Below are 16493 nucleotides of genomic sequence, written 5' to 3'. Positions count from 1 at the left end.
GGCTTCACACCCGAGCTCACATCCTGGGGCAAGTACCTTGCGTTCCACATCGACAAACGCCTCTCCTTCAAGAAATAGCTAAAAACTCAGCTTGATCGGCTCTGCCTCCTGTGGAGTCAAGCCCTACCTCCCTCTGACAGATTTAGAGCCACTGTTCAAGCACTAGTTTTATCCCACCTTGATGGGGTTGGGGGGGTTGCAATGCACTCCTACAGAAGGCCTCCGGTCGTGTACTGAAGTGTCCTACATGCAGCCGCATGCCTCAAGGGTCTATGCAGATACGACCATCACCCTGGCCCTAATCAACCTTCACTGGCTCCCACTGCATGCACGGATCACCTACAATTTTTGCGGCATCTATCGCATTTGACCATCACCCAACTACCTTGTGGAGAAACGCTGCATCTCCAGGGGACAGTGCACCTGCAGAAGCTAGGACATGTGCAGACTTGATAATCTCCCACTGCAAAAAGGAAAGGACCAGAAAACAAGCTGCCTCTGCCCCAAGACTACTGAACCTCCTCCCTGTCAATCACTCGTTCCTACAATTAAGAAAAGAACCTTTGCAAATCTCTCTACCTCCATTCCTAGGTCATCACATTGTCCTTTGCGCTACCTTACTCGCTAGACGCTGCCCGTCCCTCTACTCCCCACCACCCGGTATAGCTGTACCCCTCTGTAGCCCACCCCCACTATCTGTTCTGTTCCGTTGTGCATCTGTATTGTTGTATACCTCTGCAAAGCGCTACTTTGCTGCTCAAACTAGACCTGTGTTAAATAAATACCATAATACTAAAGGGGGGTGTAGGAGCAAGGTTGGCTTAATTGAATGTTTCAGTATATTTTGGGTGCACCAGATACAGATATGTGGTGAATGGAAAGTTGACTGTAGTAACTTGCTGTACTTGGCCATTCTGCAAGTAACGCACACAATGGGACATGGATTGACCAAATTGAGAGAGGGGGTAGGTGGACGGGAGGGGCGGTGGGGGCAAGTGTTTGGATCTTCCTATTCATCCTATCCTCCTGAGTGTTATGGGTGATGGACTCTGCCCTATTAACTGTACAACAGACTATGTTGGACCCTGAGGGGGGTTTGCAGGGATTTTGTGGAGGTGATTGGGACGCTTTATATTGTTGCTAGGTACCAATGCGTCAAATGTTGACCAGGCTACCTTTTTCAAGAACGTGAGTGGTGGGCTAGATGGTTTAGGGGATTTTAATGGACAAGGCTCTGATGCGCAGAGTAGGAGCACACACCCTCTGGGGGTACCATAAGACTTTGCCTTAGGTTGCAACAGAGTGCGAAATTTGGAAGACTCACAACACAAAGATGCTAGCCCCAATTCATACGTGGAGGCTTAGTAATATGCTAGCGGACATAGCCTCTGTTGAATCTCCTCCCTTAATGAGGAGACAGTTTATGGAATTGGGACAATGCAAGTGATTAAAGTTCTGAATGACGCCAAGTTAAAAACTATTGCATGCGCGAATTACGGTTCACAGAATCCTGACTGCAGTCTCTGCAGGTGAATAAAGTAGATTTGGAGTAAGAGGAACGAGGTGATGTGTTGCATGCTGAGGTAAGTGCAGCAAGGGGGAATTTGATAGGGACTGCGGCTAGCTGCATCTACAGGACTATGCTGGGTATGTGCTAAAACAGATGGCAGGTGATGAGGATGGCAGACTGCTGGCTTGGCTGGTAAAGAGGGAAAATGGCTAACTATTCTGTCAGGCGCTTAGGGATGGGAAAGGCACTCTGGTCACTGACCAGAAGGACATGTGTAGAGTATTTCAGGATTCTTCTGCTTACCTTTATGCCAGGAAGGGGATGGGTTATGGGGCAGTTCGACACGGTTGAATTGAGCTACACTACAGGCTGAGCGAAGAGCAAACTTGGACGCTCCAATAAGGATGCATCATGTGGAATGAGCGATCAACGATATGCGAATGGGCAAGGCACCTGGGGGTAGATGGACTGGCTGTAGAAGTTTATTGGACTTGTAAGGAACTACTGGCCTCACCTGCTGGATGTTTTTAGTCTCGGGAGGCAGGCAAACTGCCAGAATCCACGCAGACGTCTTGGCTGGTGGTGCTTCCAAAGGCCGGTCAGAATCCCAGAGAATGCATCGTACAAATCGGTTTATGATTTATTTGGACACTACTGTGTAAGAGCCTTGCTCCAGTAATGCAGAAGCAGGTCCACCAGATGGGATTTATCCCAGGTAGGAGCCCATCTATAATTTAAGACCACTCTTCCTAGTGTTGGACAATCGTAGGGGCACGTAGAACAGCATGGCGGTGGCCTGCCTGGATGGCATTTTAGTCTATACACGGATGCCCAATGGGTGGTGCTGTGGAAAAGAGTACTTGGGTCCTAGTTTACGTGATCAGTCCGTTTACTGAATGAGGGTGCACGTCTCAACAGGACTATTTCTGACCCCTTGTAGGTGTTTAAGGGCACACAGCCGGGCTGACCGCCCCCCCAGCCCGCCCTGTTTTGTGTTTACATTGGCCCCAGTGATGCGCAAATGGTTTGTGGTTGGTCTGCCGCGGAGAGGAGCATGGGCTGTTAGTAACAGTATTTTACTGTATCTGGTCAATGAAATGGAAATCGTTAAACAAGTATTTGGGTCGTTGTAGCTCCAATCTGCCATCTATAGTGCTAGTTTGATACCACTACAGATGGATGTTTTGGAGGGAAGATTTAAGCTTAAGCATCTAGGCTATTTATCATTGCAAACTGGGAATGGGTCTCATCAAAATGTGGAACAGGCATTTATGGTGTGGAGTCTTGGATTACATTTCCAATCTCTTTCCTGCGATGAAAGGCTGGTAAAAATGATTGTACTTCCGAGGATGCTTTGTATCAGGCGATGCCAATGTTAAACAGTATTTTAGCACTCCCAAGATGTTGAACTTGATTTTTAAAGGGGAGGTGAGCATTGCGCTCACCACACAACTACCAGTGGCTAAGAGGGTTTGGTCTTGCATACTATTGGGCAGCGACACTGCAGCATGTAATGGATTGGTTCCCTCGTCTGAAGGATGCAATTGCTAATATAACCAATGTGTAAGCTGTGTAATTATTTCTGCTTGTAGAAGCAGACTCTGTATACTTCCCTCTCCAGTTGCCACTCTGTTGCAGTGGCAAGCGACTAAATTACCTGGCCATAGACTGTTTTTACCAGCTATGTATCTGAGCAGTTTTGGATATATGGTGGGTGGCAAAGAAGGGATCTGTATAGTTCAGGTAGGTCAGGGCAGATGCAGATGAGAGGCTAGGGCTATTGGATATAGTTGTTTCAAACAAGCACACCCACAGAAGGATGAACTTTTGGCAATTTGCCAAAATGGCGGGACTGAGATGGCTATCTGGATTTTCCTGCAATGCCTGATGTCTATAACGGCAGGCTCTGGTTACACAGGCTCTCTGGAAATCATTACAGCCGTATTTTCTTAATCTTCCTCTCGGTTTCTGCTCCAATGGTCGACTTGTCAGCAGCTTCCAGAGTTTTTATCAGGAACTATAGCTTAACTTTTGCATTTTACAGCAAGGGACTGTCTGGCTGTCTCAGGACATCCAGCCCCCCACTTGGAGTTGAGTCCCTTCAGGCATGGTGGCAGACAAATGGCTGCAGAGTTTTGGACTCCCTTGCTTTATGCCTTCTCAGACACTGGAGCCTTGGCGGGGAATACAAAGGATTCCCGCTAAAGGCAAAACTCCCACTGAGGTTGTTCCTGCCTAGAAAGGCAGACTAGGCAGGTAAAGACTTCAAACTGAGCAAGCAAGAAATTTGTGAAAAGGCATGCTGGCTTTTCTGTGCATTACCAAGGCCGAATTAACAGCCTGCAAGTAAATTGGTGTCATGAAGGTTTACCAACACTGCATGACTGATGTGGTCTACTACCCTTAATTTACTGTAAGGTAATCTGGAAGTAATTTATGGTTTTACTCCACATGAATAGGTGTGGCCTATACTAAATTTGTATGACCAGTTCTGACTTCCCTAGAATTACTGTTGAAGGTTTATGCTTTGGTCTGTGTATCGGCAAGCGTTGTTTTTTGTGTTTATGACTGACAATGGGCCGTGAGGATAGCTCAGTGGCAACACGTTTATCTTGAACGCATTGCAACACAGGTTTGAATTCTGGTCTCGTGCTTAGAAACTGGTATCCAGTATTAAGCGTGTTATAAAAGAACAAGACTTAACTTTGCCTAACTATTTTAAATTGTTATACTTCTGATTGTAAGTTTCTGTTGAACCCTTGGTACAAGTTGTTTGTACATTACTACAGTCCTCTCTCCCTCTTGAGATGAGTCTGGCTGCTGTCTACGCTGATGGAGCCTTTACTAAGAGTGGAGTTTTGTACTGTCTGTTGTATGGATTTTCTGAGCCCTTAGGATACATTAATCTTGAGGGTCTATTGTGCTGGTAGCTATGATGTCTGGAGATGACCTGAAAGGTTGGCGCTGTAAAGAACGACTTGGGTGACTTACTTGCATGTGTGGTGGGGCTGTGCTCGTGCGAGGCTTTTGGGAACGGGTAATACACAATGTTTGATTTGACGATGGTGAGAATTCAAACAAAGATGCACTGCTTGCTGGGTCCTTTGTCCGTCAAAGGAAAAAGGCTGTACATGGTATCCCTGGGTTTGATATTGACCAAGCGCACATGAGCAGTGTCTTGGAAGTCAGCAGTTGTACATCCATACAATAGTTGGCAATGATGTTGGGAGCTAATCTGGATAAGTTGTGAAGAACTGAGCCCGGAAGTAATGGGCATGAAAGTATATGGCATGAGATGGGACAGGTCAACCTAGTCCCCAAATTGTTCTGATTGGAAACTTTGGCTGTATTGTGACAAGTTCACAGAACAAGAGGGATTCAGGAACCCATTGTGGATGAGAAGCCCCAAGGGCGGGACTGTCAATTGGTGTGCAGAGTTTATGGTCTAAGGCAGTGGTGGGACGACGTCTGGGTATGAAGGTTTCTATATTCTGGGAAGAGGCTTAAGGGGAGGCTATGTACCTTGTTTCTATGTGTGCACTACAATTTCTTGTTAATGTATGGGCCAAGTGGCCAATGGTTGTACGATGTATAAAAGCATATCGCTTGCTATAAAACGGAACAATAACCAATTTAAAGACTTGCTGGTGAAGAATTGCCAGATGTTAAACTCCTTGGATAAGTAGCTACAGAAAGATTTGTCCAGACAACTTGGATCAATGTATTGCTGAGGCTATGACTAATGCGTGTAATTTGTACTTGAAAGTTGAGACCCCTTTCTGACAATGGCTGTCCCGATGCCTTAGTCCTTTAGGAAAATACTGCTGTTGTACCCTTATAGGTACAACCAGTGACGGGCTAGTACATGGCGTTCCTTATAGGAATATCAGTTGGTCTAATCCGTGCCCAGGTTCCAGCGAGTTCTTAATGACCGGAGTCATGCAGCCATAATCTGCAAGTAAAACAAATCCTCACTGTAGCCAAGGCTCTTTGTGCAACAACCATGCTCTTCCAATTCCTTGCTAGAGTATTGGAAAATGGGACTCGATGGGCATCCCTAGAGTGCTGACCGTAGAGCAGTTTTTTGAACTGCCTCTTCTATATGAGTATGTGTAAGGGCCAAGACACAGGACTGTCTAGGATAGATCTCGACCCTGTTCACTTGCCATATGCAGGACTCTCATGGATTCCTGAATTTGGTTGTCTAGTAATTTTAAAATGTATTTGACATCTTAACTGTGTTGCATGTATTGATTTTTGTTCAAAATAACCTGATTAAGCTCTAAGGGGGCAACCAATGATTAAGGTGTCCACTTGTGTAGCAAGTTTCACAAATGATTCAGTCTCACTAAAATATTTTATTCTGAATTTGTTTCAGTATTGGACAGTAAAGCACCAAAACCTGAAGACATTGATGAAGAGGATGATGATGTCCCAGGTAAAACTGCAATTTGATGTACTGACGTTCAATACCACTCACTTTACAATATTGCAGGCCTGAATATTTGTTGCTGAATTAAACCCTATTGCTTTATGGCTTCAACTTCATTAGAAGTACTCTGGTATAGGCAAGTCAAACGCCCCACTCATCTACTCTTACAGTGGTGCCACTCCTCCATCCCTATGCCTTAATCACCTGCCATTCCTACTCTAATACCTCGTAGAAATGCATGCCGGCAAATTGTGGGTAAAATGAATGTTGTACTGTGAGCAGTCGAATAGTGCATGGCAGCCCAGGGCTCAAATAGATAAAAGCAGCTCCTGGGTATCCAGCATCAACCAGTGACAAGCTAGTACAAAGTGTTCCGCAAATCTAACTTTCACGTAAGATGGAAACTATTTGACCCATAGATGTACTCTAAACTTTATAGATTGTCTGAAGGGCAGTTAAAAATCAGGTGTTCGGTGTTAGTTGGCCTGGGGAGCTAACAGTAGCGCCTGTTGGTGATTGGTGTCAAGCTAACCAGACTCTTATAGACTACAAACAGGAGCTACATGTCTCCCGGATACCCTCCATTTCAAACTCTGCTGCAACAGATGTCTGAATGCTACCAGATTACCTAGAAGCTAATAATGGCTCCTGGTAGCTGTTTATAGCCTAGGAGAGCCTGGTTGGCTAGTTATTACCAGGTGCTAAACAGATCCCCGCAGTTTCGAACCCTGGCATCCAATTGGCTTTAACACTAGAGCTATAATGGAGGCCCAAGCACACGTGTTTCATAAAGATCCTATTGCAGCTTCATTTTTCCACCGTGTTTAACTTGATGTATTGACACTGCAAAGAATCTCAAAGCACATAGTACTTTAAACTATATGCTGTTACCATTGTATGCTGGTTATGTTCAGCTGTAATTGCAGTCCACTCCTGTAAGAAACTAATGTATTCCCGGATTTCAGCACTCCTACTTTTACCCAAAGCTAGTCTATCTTATAATAAAATTAGACTCCATGCCTTCCATTTGTTTGTAAAATCGTGATCCCTAAATGGCTTCTGCTAGACTACTGAAGCGGTTTCTACAAGGAATTGTAGATTGGTTCAGAAATGTCTCATGACCAATGTGGTGGGTGTCGTTGAGTACCTGTAGTTGCAAGTCATACAACCTTCAGTTTTGGTATCTTGATCCAGCTCGACTTGCTTAAGAAGGCATGCAAATTGTGGATTGGTCCTCAGTATCTTAGGCCATCTAAGTTTTGTGACATTGTTTGCCAGACAAGGTTGTATCTAGCTACACACCTGCCTCTGCCCAGTCAGCTGTTGTCTTTGCGTTATGGATCCACTGGTTCTTGGGCGTCTGTTGCTGCTTGGCGAAAATGTGGGGAGAATCTCTATTTCAGTGTCACCCTCTGCCACAGATGGGACAACTATGGAGACCTGCAACTTATGCTTGTGAAAGGAGGTGACAAAATGCTCCTAGTAGTTGCCAGATGACAATGGGGATTAAGCCCCATTTGGCACGAAGAAAACAGCTGGCTAGAGAATGCAACTGGCCACAGATTTAGCATCAAGGGTTTTCCCTGGGGTTGATCTGGGGCTTAGCATGGCTCAAGGGCACTCACTTCTTCCTTCAGGCACATGAAAATGGATAGGACCCTTTATTGAAGGGTTTCAATTTTCTCACTGACTCAGCTAAGGTTTTTATCTCCACAAAATCATCCTTTGCGTCATCCACCTCTTAGCCAATCTGTTAACCCTACTTTTTTGGGTTTAAAGGGTTCCATTCAGGTAGCATGGCAAAACGCATAAGTTAGTCCTTCCTTCCTGCCATCCTTTCGGCAAGAAAAAAAGGCAGAACAAAGGATTTTCTTCAGCTCCAGCTGATCCCAGGGAACATCTTACAGCAGTAGGATGCAAAGACTTTTTTATTTTTTAACCATCTTGGTAGCAACTGACTTTTTCAGCTTTCAGTGTTTTTGTTTCTTTAGGGGAAGATTCCCACAGACAATTCTATGGGGATGTGATCGGTCACTCTGCAGACTAGGACAATAACTGTGGCAATGTTTTATAATGGGGAATTCATCTGGATGCATCAGACCTGGTGGGTGAACACAATGTAACTGGACTCCCTCTGCTGACTTTTTTTTTATGCACCCATATGTAAGCTACAGCTGAAACTGAGGAATCAGTTTTGGACTTGTGGTTCTTCCCATGATTTATCTCTTTGCCAACCACCCAATCCAACAAGTGGCCCTTCTTTACTCATCGTGAAATGGTTACGGGCAGGAGATCAGGGGCACAAACCTACTCAAGTTTAAATTGTGGCTGGCTCGGCAGAATCTAGACGCTGTGGACCTCTTCCCAATACACTACTTGGTGAACCAGCTTCTATCAGTGGTTGCAGTCCGACTTACAACCACCATTATCTAAGCTGGATCACATCTTATTCATTACTCATCTGGAAGTATTTGGCATGAATTCACTAGTGCTGGATCTTTCAGTGCTTTAGCATATCAAGGGTCCAATTGAATTCTTTCAGTGAAATCCTTTGAAGGATTTTAATTGACTTGCTGTTGAGCCTCTTTCGCAGGCGCCTCCTTTAGGATCATCCTAGTAGTTCTGGCGCTCAAGCCATTCAAGATCATGGATTTGCAGACTTGAAACATTTTTTTTCTTAAGGAAGGCTGGTTTTCTAGTAGTGGAAATGCCTGAGGTCTGACTGAAAGCACTGATCTCCCAAGTGTTTGTGTGTGTGTGTGTGTGTGTGTGTGTATGTGTGTGTATATATATTTCTGATGTTTGTTAATCTGCTTAGAATCACATGCTGTGCATAGGTCCGACATCCAGTGGTCACTGAGTATTGCATTTTGTTTTTCGTAGTCGAAAAGGGGACGTCGACAAGGCGTGTCTGTAACACTAACCCTATAGTGACGTGCGTTATACCCACAATCCCTCACGCGTCGAGGTCCCTCAGATTGTTTTTTTCCGCCCAGCTTATGGTCGCCTTACGCGGAGCTCCTAGAGAGACATTGCTAAACAATTACTACGGACCTCGGTCCTTAATATATACTTATTGTTAAAGATCCCTCCCCTCGACGTTACCTGTGAAGCTGTTTCTCCGCCGAGCAAGTTTTCGACGGAGGGGAAGAGACGGAGGAGATCCCTCGGCGCTGCCGAACACGTGGCCAGGCCTCGCCGGCCAACATACAGTAGGGAGAGTGGGGGTTCGAACTATTATCTTCTCGTCGAGAATGTCTTTCTTTCTCCCCTATCTTTCCCTTGGGGTTATCACCAGTTTTTATTGCCTCAGCTATGGAGAGGACACCTTTAAGTTTTGCCCACGCTATAGGGGCAAATACACTTGGAAGGACAAACACAAGCTCTGTAATCGTTGCTTGCCCCTCGATCATAAAGAGGACGGCTGCGCGGCCTGTAAGCTCTTGAAACCAAGAACTCTTAAAGAACAAAGTTAAGAGGTGGGCGGACTACGCTATGTCGAAGTCAGTTTCCTCACCAGCCGCCGCTGTTACAGAAAGTGACGAGGAGGGTGATAACTCGACGTCCGTTACGGAAGTCATTAACCCCCAGAAGGAGCGCTCGCGCTCCTCGACGTCCGTCCCCGGCCCCGACGGGCTCGGCTCACGCCCTGCTTATGGGGATGAACACCCCGGCGACAAGGACGCACACAACCCCATAGGCCTAAGCACACAACCCACGGCTCTTCTTGGTCGAGGACGAAGGATCCACCAGCGCCGAAGGGGACGCAGGGCACTCCGGCGTCGACCTCAGACCGCAAGGGTCTCAAGCCCCACCCGCAAGCGCAGCCGCGACCAGCGATTGGGCTGTCATCTAACACGGGCGCTACCTCCAAAACATCCGACGTACCGCTCCATAGAGCGGCTGTCGAAAAACAACGCGCAACGCAGGCAACGCCGACTCCAGAACCCTCGACTGACGAACTCGTCGTCGAGAGTCTGGCGAGAATTGTTTCCGAGGACAAACGTAAGCGGACGACGAAACATACGTCGAATACCGCACCCATGGAAATAGAAACGCCGAAAAAGCACGAGTAGCCAGGAACCGCCCCATTCATCTAAAGGCACTTCTGAACTACCGGAGGGTTTTTTTGAGGGTGAGGAAACCTTTCGTCGACGTTGTGGGACCGTTCGAAGCGTTTTGAAGGTGAAAACACTGATTTCCCCCCCTCTAGACTATTCAGGGGTTCCCCATGAGACCCTGGAAAGACTCCATTCTTGTATGGAAAAGATGGAGAGGTTTTTGGGTAGCCAAAACCCACCCACACCCAAAAGACCAAGAGAATGGACCCAGGATGACCCTAGGGTCAAGATTCCTAGGCTGTTTCCTCCTTCTACAGATGCATATGACCTCACTGAAGAGGAGCAATACCTCCAGGAAGATGAGGAGTGTTTAGGTGAAGAACATGAGGAGGAGAGGTTTGAGGAAGACCCTTACGCTAGCGCAGGAGCTTTTGAAGAAGATACAGCTACCTCACAGCCCTGGCACTCCCCATCAGTGCAGCCTTGGTAATCCCCATCAGTGCACTCAGACCCTGATGTCTTTCACCCTTCTCCTCCCAAGGACTCACCTATTGGGAACACCTCCCCCATAGATGACCAACCCTCACTTAATGCACTATTGCGCAAGGCAGCAGCGCATTTTGAAATAGACACAGGGGAGACTCTTCCGTACATAGACTTTGTAGAAAAAGTTATTAAAGAAAAAGCCCCGGTCAGTCAGTCCATTCCGCTCCTGGCTTCTATAAGGAGAAGAATAACTCCTTCCCTTTCCAATCCGGCCTTAGTCAGAGGGGTCAACCCTCGGATAGAAAAGCTCTTCAGCCCTTCGTCTTCTGACCCTTTGTACATAAGGGGACATTCTATTCCGGACTCTCTTGTAGTTACTAACACAAAGAGAGCGGGGGTACCACTATCTACTAGTGAGGCACCACCTGACAAAGAGGGCAAGAAGCTCTATGCACTTGGGAAGAGAATCACGACCTCCGCCGCATAGGATTGCGAATAACAATTCCCTACTAGCTAGCTACGCAGATGCACAGTGGAGCAAGGTGCGCAGCGAAGCAGAGGACGCACCAGAGCCCCTGCGTTCATGCCTGTTGGCTACTATATCAGAGGGAACTCTTGTAAACCAGGGCATCGTAAAGAACTCCTTAGATGCCGCAGAGACAGCTGGCCGTTCCCTGGTTCAGGGAATACTTCTCAAACGCCATGTCTGGCTGCGCAATTCAGGATTTAAGCCAGAAACCCAGGCTTCCCTAATAAATAAGCCCATAGAGCAAACACATCTGTTTGGAAAAGCAGTTGAGGCCCTAGAACATGCGAAGAAGGAGTTTGATACCATCAAGACTCTTGACCAAATTTCTAGGCCACCTAACAGACGCAGCTATGGCAATAGACGCTCCTTTCGTGGCCAACGCCAGCAGCAAAGCCAACAACAATTTTACTCTGCTACCAACTGGCCCTCTAACCAAAGCACCCAGTTCAGTCAAAGAGGCCAACGTCGTGGCAAAGGAAGAGGGCGCGGCTCCAGTCCAAAAGGCCCCACGCCCAATACCAACAAATGACCCAAAGATTCGGGTCCCCTCCCATGCATCACCGGTCGGGGGCCGGCTAACATTGTTCCTTTCAGCATGGGAGGGAATAACGTCAGACCGCTGGGTATTATCCACCATAGCCCACGGATACTGCATCGAATTCAACGGTTCCCCAAAATACAGACCCCCACGGAACCGGCGCATGACACCGGAACACCTCACTATTCTTCTTCAAGAAGTAGAAGAGCTACTGAAAAAAGAAGCTATAGAGGCTGTCCCCCTATCTCAGGTAACAGAAGGTATTTATTCAGTGTACTTCCTTGTACCCAAAAAGGATCTAACCATGCGCCCTGTATTAGATCTGCGTCCAGCGAACAAGTTTGTCAAACCCCAAAAGTTTCGTATGGTGAACTTGCAGGATGTAATTCCACTGTTATCACAGGGGGATTACATGACAACACTAGACATGAAAGATGCATACTTTCATATTTTAATGTTGCCAGCGCACAGAAAATACCTCAGGCTCAAGATAGAGAAACACTACCAGTTCAGAGTACTACCCTTCGGGATAGCATCTGCACCAAGGGTATTCACGAAAGTACTGGCAGTGGCATCGGCCCACCTGCGCAGATTATACATCCCGGTTTACCCGTACCTCGACGACTGGCTCATAACGGGGGATTCTTACGAAACATGCTTCTCCAATACCCAAAGGACCGTAGATCTTTTGTCCCAACTGGGCTTCTCCAACGAAAAGAAGTCCAGTTTAGACCCCAGCCAAATCAAACAATTCCTAGGGGCTCTAATTCGAACAAAGGACGGCCTCGTCATCCCCTCCAACGAGAGGGTCCAAAACATGCTGTTTCAGATCCCCCATTATGTGGCAGGTCGAGAGGTTACGGTACGCAAAGCAATGCGCTTGCTAGGGATGATGGCGTCATGTATTTATTTGGTACCTCACGCGCGCCTGCGCCCAATGCAAGAGTGGCTCTACAGCCAGTGGTGTCAGGCCAGCGGACAATGGGACGATCTAGTGGTGGTCTCGCAGGCCTTGGTTCTCTCGCTACGGTGGTGGACAAAGAAAAACCTGTTATTAGGGAAAACTTTTGCCACACCCGCAGTGGAAGCCACTCTAACTACAGACGCATCCCTTACAGGATGGGGGGGGCTCACCTATCCCATCAGACTGCTCACGGAGTGTGGACTCCAAGCTTAGCATCCAAGCATATAAACCTGCTGGAACTGTTAGCAGTGTTCAAAGCACTGAAAGCCTTTCAGGAACACTTACAAGGAAAGACAGTGATGGTCCTCACAGACAGCACCACAGCCATGTACTATCTCAACAAGCAAGGGGGCACTCACTCTCCAGGACTGTCCAAGCTGTCCCAGAATATATGGAAGTGGGCTCTCAAACACAACATGTTCCTACTATCACAACATGTACCAGGGGAACTCAAATCTGCTAGCAGACAAACTCAGCAGAGACTTCCCCCTACCCAAAGAGTACGAATGGCAATTGCACGAAGACATTGACTTAGACGTCTTCACGCAATGGGGTTTCCCGGAAATAGACCTGTTCGCAACCCTGGAGAACTCGCAATGCCAAGGTTACGCCTCCAGGTACCCCCAGAACCAGTCCAAGGGGAACGGTCTGTTTCAGTGGTCAGGGAAATTTGTTTACGCCTTTCCCCCGACTCTCCTCCTCAACAAAGTGGTGCACAAGATGCACCAAGAACAGGTTACCATGATATTGGTGGCCCCAATGTGGGCCCGGCAGCCATGGTTCGCTCACTTGATGGAGATGTCCCTATCTCCCCCAATGAAACTTCCCTGCACGTACAACATGCTGTCACAAGACAAGGGCAGGACACTGCATCCATGCCCTCAAACCATGAACTTAGCAGCCTGGCTCCTGAGATCATAGAATTTGGACATTTACATCTCCCTCAGAGATGCATGGACATCCTCAGGGAAGCCAGAAAACCTAATACTCGCCACTGCTATTCTAGCAAGTGGAAAAGATTTGTCATCTGGTGTAGAAGTAAGAACATCAACCCGGTTGACTGCTCTGCCACTAACATTATTCTGTACTTGACCCATTTACTGGATTCAGGTCTAGTGTTTAATTCCATTAAAGTCCACCTAGCGGCACTTTCTGCATACACCACTTCCCAACTTAGTGTCGTGGTGGAAGATACCAGTTATCAAGGCCTTCATGGAAGGGGTAAAGAGAATACACCCCCCGATAGCTAACCCAGCTCCCGGATGGGACTTAAACGTGGTACTTTTTAGACTCGTGGGCACTCCTTTCGAACCCATGCACAAGGCAACTCTTAAATACCTCACTCTTAAGAGTAAAATACTCTTAAGAGTAAGTGAACTACAGGCTCTTTCTGTACTAGACCCCTTTGTATCAGTTAACAAGGATAAGGTGGTTCTTCGCACACACCCAAGGTTTGCACCAAAATTCATCATGAAATTCCATGTCAACCAGTTAATAGAACTACCAACGTTCTTTCAAAACCCTTCAAATTTGGGAGAAAAAAGCCTGCATACACTTGAAGTGCGCAGAGCGGTCATGTGTTATATGGATAGAACTAGACCACTGAGAAAGACTAATAAGTTCTTTGTCTCGGTGGCAGCAGGAAGAGAAGGAGATGCAGTCTCAAAGTCCACTATCTATATGGATTGTTCAATGCATCACTCTGTTACACTCTTGCTAAGAGAACTACCCTTCAAGCCAAGAGCACACTACTCGAGGCACTGGGGCATCCATAGCATTCATTGCAAACGTTCCCCGTGAGTCCATTTGCAAAGCGGCAACCTGGAGTTCTGTACACACCTTTACAAAACATTACTGTCTAAATGCCCACTCTAGATCTGATTCCCAGGTGGGACAAGCAGTATTAAGACCTCTTTTCTGTACTGTTCCTTCTCACAACCCACCTCCAACTCCGGGTACCGCTTGCTAGTCTTTGCACAGCATGTGATTCTAAACATCAGAAGACAATACATTACTTACCATAAAAGCATTTCTTATGGTTGTATCTGCTTAGATTCACATGCGCCCACCCTTCCTCCCCACTCGGATAGAAGGAACATGGACATCTTATCTCTTTTCTGTACTCACTCACGTCTAGAAGGCTCCCTCAGGGCAGATAAAATACAGAGGGACCTCGACGCGTGAGGGATTGTGGGTACACCGCTCGTCACTATAGGGATAGTGTTAGACACGCCATGTCGACGTCCCCTTTTCAACTACGAAAAACAAAATGCAATACTCTGCAGTGACCACTGGATGTCGACCTATGCACAGCATGTGAATCTAAGCAGATACAACCATCAGAAATGCTTTGTTATATAAACTTGCACACTTTCATGCCAAGGATCATCTGACTTTATAGTTAAACAGAAAATCCACCTCCCCAGTATTCTGCCCCAATCTTTAATTGGATCCTTAAAGAGCCCTGCACATCTGGACGTGGTAAGGTCCCTTACATTTTGCTTTGAAAGTAAGTAAAAATGTGATTAACCTTTTGGCACTACCTTTTCACTGGGAAATCCCCTGGTTTTAGAAGTTCCCCCATTGTAAGGTGGGCGGTGGAGTGTTCTGTAGTACTAAGCATTGAGCACGTTGCAGCCCCAAAGGTTCGTCCATCTGAGAGGACTGCCTCAGTGACTTTAAGAAACTAGTCCTGCTGGAGGACATCTATAAAGCTGAAATGTTTGCAAACGGGTGCATTTTGTAAGAACTCTTCCTTTGCTGACAGATTGAGGTTAAGTGCTCAGTTTGGGCAGGCCATTTGTAACATCTCATGCTGGAGATTATGCCCTTATAGATTTTTATTGTAATGTTGCATGCTGCCTGTCCACCTCTGCTTGCTTTGTAATATCCCACAAGTACTGAGGGAAGAGCTCGGGACAAAGTGAGGGAATGCCAGCCACTCACAGTAGTGGCTACTGTACTTCAATTGGTGTCTTTGCCTCCATAGATCCCATCCATCAGCAATTGCATGCTAACTCATTTATACTATGATGAGCGCTGACACTTGCCGTGCGCCGAGTGGATTCTGTGTGGAGAGGAGTGCACTCGACACTGCATATAACCTTTATATGAAATGCTGCTTATTAATTTGGTTCTATCCCCAAAGGATGAATAACCCATACGTATGGAGGAAAACAGTCTATGGACTGTGCCGTATAGAAGTCAACACTGAATTGCATTTCCTATTTAGAACTTTGAAGCACTTGTAAAAAGTGTTATTTACTGCATTGATTGATTTGTTTTTGTTTCTTTTTAGATCTTGTAGAAAACTTCGATGAAGCATCAAAGAATGAAGCAAACTAAATAGTACTTGGGAGCCATGGACTTGATTTAAGATCAAATGTGTGGTTTCAAAGTTTTTCAAACATAAAACATCACGTGTTAATAGTTCAGTAATATAAATATTTTGTATTTTAATGATGCTGTTTGGTCAGCATTTTTTTTCTGTCTATTGATTTTTGCATTTTGCACTTATTCCCAGGATCCAACCTTTCGGTCGTAGTGAGAAATGCTGGTAACGCTTGAGTTTTGTCTTCAGTGGAGAGCTGTTAGATATATTGGGTTGCAACGAACTTTCATCCTGCATAAATTAACGGATCTTAACTTTCTTACTTCCTCCCACAAACATTGTACCCATTGAATGGAGTGGCCCTAACAGAGGGAAATGGGTTTACTTTGTTACAGGCTTATTAAAGCGATCATAAACATGATATGACCTTGATTTTATTTTGCTCTTAAATTCCCTGTGTGCTTGGTTCAACTACTGTACACTACATTTTGTCGGGCCAACTAAAAGCCTGCTTTGTCTGTTTTTCACAATAGTTAATCTGCTTAGAATCACATGATGTGCCTTTAGTCTGACATCCAGTGGTAACCGAGAGTATTGCATCTTGTCTTTCGAGATTCAAAAGGGGACATCAGCGTGCCTGTA

At 46.2% G+C, this 16493-nt stretch overlaps 1 protein-coding gene across 1 annotated transcript in view; it reads left to right on the top strand.

Annotated features, from left to right (window-relative positions):
• BTF3L4 (basic transcription factor 3 like 4) overlaps positions 1-16272 on the top strand; it is a 67676-nt gene extending 51404 nt beyond the window's left edge. The window contains exons 5-6 of the mRNA XM_069642201.1: positions 5889-5948; positions 15819-16272. Of these exons, the coding sequence (XP_069498302.1) occupies positions 5889-5948; positions 15819-15865 (107 nt within the window). The 3' untranslated portion in view covers positions 15866-16272. The remainder of the gene's footprint in view (positions 1-5888; positions 5949-15818) is intronic.
• Positions 16273-16493: the final 221 nt, after the last annotated feature.

The sequence above is a fragment of the Ambystoma mexicanum genome, chromosome 1q (assembly GCF_040938575.1).
Source record: "Ambystoma mexicanum isolate Mex_15411 chromosome 1q, UKY_AmexF1_1, whole genome shotgun sequence".
Lineage (NCBI taxonomy): Eukaryota > Metazoa > Chordata > Amphibia > Caudata > Ambystomatidae > Ambystoma > Ambystoma mexicanum.
The sequence above is the reverse complement of the archived record's forward strand: the minus strand, read 5'-3'. Positions and strand labels throughout refer to the sequence as shown.